At 39.8% G+C, this 6,889-nt stretch overlaps 1 protein-coding gene across 1 annotated transcript in view; it reads right to left on the bottom strand.

Annotated features, from left to right (window-relative positions):
- NUP54 (nucleoporin 54kDa) overlaps positions 1 to 6,315 on the bottom strand; it is a 33,509-nt gene extending 27,194 nt beyond the window's left edge. Inside the window, exons 1-3 of the mRNA XM_010838142.1 lie at positions 5,888 to 6,315; positions 2,208 to 2,291; positions 1,964 to 2,116 (exon numbers count right to left, since the gene is read on the bottom strand). Of these exons, the coding sequence (XP_010836444.1) occupies positions 1,964 to 2,116; positions 2,208 to 2,291; positions 5,888 to 5,954 (304 nt within the window). The 5' untranslated portion in view covers positions 5,955 to 6,315. The remainder of the gene's footprint in view (positions 1 to 1,963; positions 2,117 to 2,207; positions 2,292 to 5,887) is intronic.
- Between the last annotated feature and the right edge of the window lie 574 nt (positions 6,316 to 6,889).

Below are 6,889 nucleotides of genomic sequence, written 5' to 3'. Positions count from 1 at the left end.
TCCAAAGACAAATAAGTGTAACTATAATAACATAGTTGAAGAGACTTCATGCCAAGAAACAAAAAAAAACTTCATTTTTCCTTTCTTCTTCTTAACTATTTGGATTTCCACCTAACTTCCTATTGTTGCAGGAGGAGAGTAAGAAAGATATATTACTTTATTGTAACACAAGAATGAAAAATTCTATTTTCTTCATTTTATTGGTTAATAATTCTTGAAATTCATATTTAATAAGTTACTAAGCTTCAATGACTGAGTAGAGTGAATTCTAGCCAATCAATCAAGTCACCTAAGAAAAATGAAACAGAAGTGATTTTAGGAGGTAGCGAACTGCAGAAAAGCAAACGGAGCATTACAGACGAAGTCAAGGAACCTGTATCTGTTTTCCGGTACAACATCTCAGAAGACGTATGGACAAGGCACAATTCTCTCAGTTATCTCTCTCTATCTATAAAATGGAGGTAATAAGAGTTCTATTTCATAGAGTTCTTGTGATAATTAAATATACTAATCCATACAAGATAAAGGGCTTCCCTGGTGGCTCAGTTGTAAAGAATCTGCCTACAATGCAGGAGACCCAGGTTCAATCCCTGGGTCAGGAAGATTTCCCGGAGAAAGGAATGGCTACCCACTCCAGTATCCTTGCTTGGAGAATTTCATGGACAGAGGAGCCTGGTGGGCCACAGTCCATGGGGTCACAAAGAGTCGGACACAACTGAGTGACTAAGCATATAAGCATACATACATACATACAAGATAACCCTGGAACATACTGCCCCACCAGCTAGTAAGGAAGTTATCAAAGACTAATTCTACACATGTACCAACATGACTTGGGAACCAACCTGAAGAGGCTTACACTGGCTAAAGATGGAACAATTTAAATATCAATATGGAAAATAGCAATGGACTGAAAAATATCAAATAATTTAAATACTTCAGTTCCTGATATTTAAAAAAAAGGTTACCTTTGGAGAAGAATAGGGAACCAAATCTTTATTTTGAAAGTTAGGAATAAAGGGAAATAATTATTCAAATAGTAGATGAGGAGAAGTTTCTCTTTACAGAAGTATTTCAACAAATAAAGGGAAAAGGAAGCACACAGTTGGAATGCCATTTGGCAACCCCTAATGAATTAATGGATCTTGGTAATCATCACCAATGGCCACTGGTAACATCACAAAAAATAGAGACAATCAGACATTATATGCCTCTTGATAAAAAAAAATAACACTATTTATAAAGTAGGCTTGCAAACAAAAAACTTAATGATCAATATAAATAACCCCTTACATCCAACCCAATTTACAAGAAATACAGAGGACAAAGGTATGTTAACTATACAAAAGGAATGCAATCATAAAGTCCTGACTGTCAACTTCTATAGGACAAATGATCTGATTTCATCAACAAATTGAAAAATAAAAAAGAAAACTAAAAAGGGGGACTTACAGAGATTTAAGACAAATCAAAGTGAACAATACTGTTCACACACTTGAGTAACAAAACCATAAAGAAAAGTAAGGAAGTGATCAACATAAAAAGCAAAACTATTTCCTCTGATGGGGAAACGACTAGGAGAATGTGGACGGTTTCTGAAGTGGCTGGTTAGGGTCCACCTCCTGACATGGGCAGTGGTTACAAAGGGCATTCATCTTATAAACAATCCGTGAAGCTGTATTTCTGTACAGCTTTACATACCTGTGTCATGTTTACGAACAACAAAAACTTTAATAGAATGACACTAAACACAGAGGTCTTATAATCATGCCAATCTGTCTTTTCCCCAGTTGCTATCATTATATTTGAACATGAGAAGTAGCTTTTGGAATCCTATGGAATATGATATTTATAACTCCTCCCCCAAAAAAGGTATCTACTCAAATGTTTTGAACAGTGACTAAATAATATTATCTACGTTGTTATGGTTTCATATCTGAAAATGAAAACCTCTTGTACTTACTAGTCTGTTGCTGCTGTTGCTGCTGCTGCGTATTAAATCCTCCAAATCCAAGTCCGGTCCCCAGACCAGTACCTAAGCCAGTACTAGTTCCAGTTGTCGTGCCAAAACCAGTCCCAAATCCAAAACCTTTGTTCTGAGTACTACCAAAGAATCCTTTGAATGAAAAATTAGCAATTTGAAGTTAAAAAAGATATCTGATCTGTAGCTCATTTTCTTCTACAAATGATATAAGATATCTTCTTACCAGTAGTGCCTGTGTTAGCTGGAGTAGAAAAGCTGAATGCAGAACTCGCTGTGGTAGACGTTGTCCCAAATCCTCCAAACCCACCTAATTAAAAAAGCATAAATAAAATAGAAATGAAGAATTTTTGAATACATACGAGGTAATTTCTTTTCCAAATTATGTAAGTATTTGCCACAATGCAATATATACCTTTCAACTAAAGAGGTGATTAAGTTATGGCTAAGAAAACATGTTAATAAGCCTATTTAGTCAGTGTTTGTGTACACTAAAATGACTATGTACTTTTAGAGCAGGGGTTGCAAATTCAAATGTCTACAAGACACAGGCTGTTAATATTAATGAAATAGGCTAGGTGTTTACTGACTGGTGGAACTGATCAATGTGGACAGTTTTTTTAAAAGGCAGAGTTCCTAAATTCCAACAGATGACTGCTACAGGAGAATGGTAGTTGAGTAGTGTTTTATGTTCCCATTTTCCCCAAGAGAAATAGAAAAATTTAGATTTTTTAAATGTGAAATTTACATAATTTTAAACCCGAATTCAACTAATTTTTTGCAACTAATTCAAATATTTTTAAGACAGTGTGATAAACATCGTATCAGCAGACTGTGTTGCCAGTTTGCAACCTTGGTTTTGGTGAATTAATTTATATTCTAACTTACATTTCTACTTGGTCTCCATCAAGACTAAGCAACTTTTCAAATTAAACATACCAATATAATGACTTTTATACAACAAGAATGTTACCTCTTGAAGAGATACAGAAAAAAAAAAAAAAAATCAAAGGCGGTAGTGGCCTCAAAAGAGAGCAGAGCCATCACCAGACCCTGCACCACAGTTTGGGAACTGACAGATACACAAATTTCATTTTCAGATAAATCTAAAGACAAAATTAATCTTTACCGATGCAACTTGACATATGAGTGGAGTGGAATGCTAGCCAATCTAAAATTGCTTTTTCTCCCCTTACTGTCAGAATTTGATTACCAATGAGATTGCCAAAAAAGACTTTTAAGACAGATGTTTGAACCATTAGTCCTCTCTGAGTTATACTACAGACTTTCTGGGATTCTAATTTTCAATCTCATATATTTCTGGCATAAGAGACAGAGATTCATTAATACTGTAATATAAGAGATACAAAAAGGAAAAAACTCACAGCCCATGATAGTCATCATATGATTCTGACTGGGAAAATTATTCAAGAGTAGACTACATGTTGCATCCAGGTACAACCAAATACTCTATTTATTTGCAGATTCTACTGTGGTACTGCAAACTGCAAACATTTTGATAAAAATCACCTAAAATACTAAATATTGTTCCTAATCTTTTTCATTACTTCTAAGTGTCACAGAAAAACTAAGATATAGTCTGAATTGGCTATACGATAAAAGCACTGGTATCTTAACATGCTCCACAATATGAAAAATACTTATTAATAATAATGGATCTGCCAGGATATAAAATTTAAAAAGTAAACAAGAATTTCAATCAATCCTTTGCTGAAGACTAAGTTAATGAACGTACGTAGAAGTAGTTAAAACAGTTATCACAACTCAAAACTTAACAGTGACAACTCCAAATGAACATGAAATCAAGCAAATACCAACTGGTTTATTTATTGTTCTTGAGTTACAAGCTGGGTGGGTTTGTTCGGAAACACAAATTTCAGAATAATGTTTCTGTTTTACCCAGTGCCAATTTTAAGCAAAGAAGGAAAAGTAAACATACCAAACAACAGTGATATGTGATCACTTTAAATATACCTTAATGATAACTGATTGTTTAATCTTTGGAATACTCGAGTATTCTTCAAAAATGTTTTCAAATCAAATGCGAAGGTCATATTCACATTGCAGTAACAAGTGACTGCACAAAATGCCAGACTTCCAAATAGGTCTTAGGGAATAAATCATGATTACCAAATGCATATAATTGGCATGGGCATAAGTGGCATATGTTAGAGAATATGAACAATAAATTCATATACGAGCAGCTGAAGAACAAGACTTTTCTATAGGGTCATTGTATGCAAGGTACAGAGACCTACTTAAAATTTTTTCATATATATATATAGACACACATATTATAGTTTGTGTTTTGCAGAATTTTCAATGAGCTTCAAATGATCTATATAGATACAAAATCTTCAAAATTATCTTTTTTAGTGCAAAGATGTCTAGCCTACATTTTAGAAGTCAGTGCTACCTGAAAATACATTAAACTGCTCTGGTCATTTCTCAAAAAATCCAGTAAAGAACTGGGGATTCTTACTATAATTACATTATCTTACAGAAATGTATCCTAATCTGCTCAGTTTATTAAAGAAAGACATTATTATTATTATACAGATTAAAAAACAAGACAGGTTGCTGCTGTTCGTATAAGATTTGTTTCTCTCAGGAAAGACAAAGACAATCAAATGAAATTCCAATGAAAGATGCAGGAAAAATGGGGAAAAAAAATGACTGCAGGAGTCCAAGAATTCCAGGAAAACGGGCCTGACTATTGAACTTATATTTTGAAGAGATATTTAATAATTTGGAAGACGTATTCCACTCAAAATAAAAATCCACTCCAATTTCATATCACTCGGAAGGTATATTCTACTCAATCAAATGCAAATTTAACAAAGGAATATTATATAATAACTTGCAAGGCTTCCCCAAACCAAATCTTTTAAGAGTCAAAACCTAATACAAATGTTTTTGATTCGACGTTAGGAAATGATTTTCCTTTCCTTATTAAACAAGTCTCTGTTCTTTCTCAAACTCTGGAACCACAAAATATTCTTGGACTCCAGCTCCCAACATTCGTTACACAGACGACCCGCATATCTACCTGCACTTGCCAGACTGTTACCAAAATTGAACGGAGTCGCCGAGGTGGTAGAAACACCGAAATTCCCAATATTAAAGTTCACTGCAGGATTAGCAGTTAATCCGAAACCCCCAAAATTAAACCCACTGGCGGTGGAGTTGGCAGTCTCAAGCCCACCAAATCCTGATAGGCGTGCAGGCAAAGAAACAAACAATTTTAAAAGGGGAGAGAGGGAAGAAAAAAGAAAAAGAAAGCAAGATAAGGATTAGAAGAGTCTGCAGGAGGTTTCATAGAAGTGAACAAAGACAAACCCTGACTTTGCTCCAACATGAGTTAAGAAAGCCTAGGAGGCGGGGACAGGAGGAAGGGGCAGGAGTCTGCAGTCCCGCAGCGAGAAGCTAAAGGGCCAGGGCCAAGGGAGCCGCAGGGCAGCGCCTCAGGCTCCCCAGCCGGATCCTCGCCGAACCCAGCAGCGGGAAACCCTCGACGAGTTCGCCCAAGTCCCGGAGGCTGCGGCGGGGAGGGGAGGGAGGACGGGTCTCTGGCAAAGAGTGAGAGAAGCCTCCTCGGGTCTCTCCGAGCCCGACTCCCGGATGGCGGGAAACGAACCCTAGGAGGAGAGGGGCCTGCGGGGCCCCACCCGCGCGCGCGAGCACCGGGGTTGGGCCCCCATTCCTCCCGTGGCCTCCTCAGGAGCCGCCGTCGCCCGCTCGGCTGCCGCCCGCCCTTTTCCGAAGCCCCCAAAGTCTCCGCGCGGGCAGAAGACCCCAGGATCCCCAAGCCGAAGAGTCTCGGACGGAAGGGCCGGACCGAAGACCTCCCTCCTCGCCGGGAGAAGATCCGGGGCAGTCACTCACCCGCGGGAGCCGCGGTGGCTGCAGCGGTACCTGAAGTGCCAGACGGAGTACCAAAGTTGAAGGCCATGTCGCGGGAGCAGGGGACCAAGGTGCTGCTCCCGCGACACTCGGTGCACTCCGCTTTTCAATCCGGCGAAGAAACCGCCTCCAGACCAGGGAGTTCCGCCTCTTTTCTGGCCTAGCCGTAGAGGCCGGAACGCTGGAAAGGCGTAGCGGCTGGAGGGTGGAGAGGGAACGCCCCCGGCCCGGCTAGCTTCCGGGAGCCTTGTGGCTTCACCCGGCGTGGAGCTTCACAGCCTAAGAGAGATACCGGGAAGCTTGCTGTGACCTGCCGCCCGAGAGCCTTTAAAAACGGCTTTTGGGAGGCCCCCTTGGGAAAGATGTGCAAGCAGGCTGAATGCCAGTGTCTAATGAAGACAGGGTAGGAAAGAAAGCTAAATCCTCCTCCGTAGTGGAAAGTCAATGTGAAAGTCGCATCCGACTCTGCGACCCCATGGACTGTAGCCCGGTAGGCTCCTCGTGGAATTCTCCAGGCAAGAAGCTGGAGTGGGTTGCCATGCCCTTCTCCAGGGGATTCCCGACCCAGGGATCGGACCCACTTCTGCGGCATTGCAGGCAGATTCTTTACCATTTGAGCTACCCGAGGACGCCCTTGGAGAGTCAATGGAACATTCACCAAGCACCAAGTCACTTAAAGTTATGGGGTAATAGTGGGGGTGGGGCGGGGGGAGAAAAAGGGAGAAAGAAGTGCCTTTGGGAATTTAGGTTTTGGTGTTTTTTTGGTTTTGTTTTGTTTTGTTTGTAGAATTCTTGGTAGGTAGGGTGGAAGGAAAGTTCAATAGGGAGGGAACATAGCGGTACTTATGACTGATTTATGTTGATGTATGGCAGAAACCACAACATTGTAAAGCAGTTATCCTCCACTTAAAAATAAATTTAAATTAGAAAAAGAGAGTAGAGGGAGAAAAGAATTCTTGGTGGACACTTTGTAGAATTATGTGA

Source organism: Bison bison, unplaced genomic scaffold (genome assembly GCF_000754665.1).
Source record: "Bison bison bison isolate TAMUID 2011002044 unplaced genomic scaffold, Bison_UMD1.0 scf7180017864092, whole genome shotgun sequence".
In the NCBI taxonomy this organism is placed as follows: domain Eukaryota; kingdom Metazoa; phylum Chordata; class Mammalia; order Artiodactyla; family Bovidae; genus Bison; species Bison bison.
This window is presented reverse-complemented; position numbering and strand designations above follow the sequence as displayed.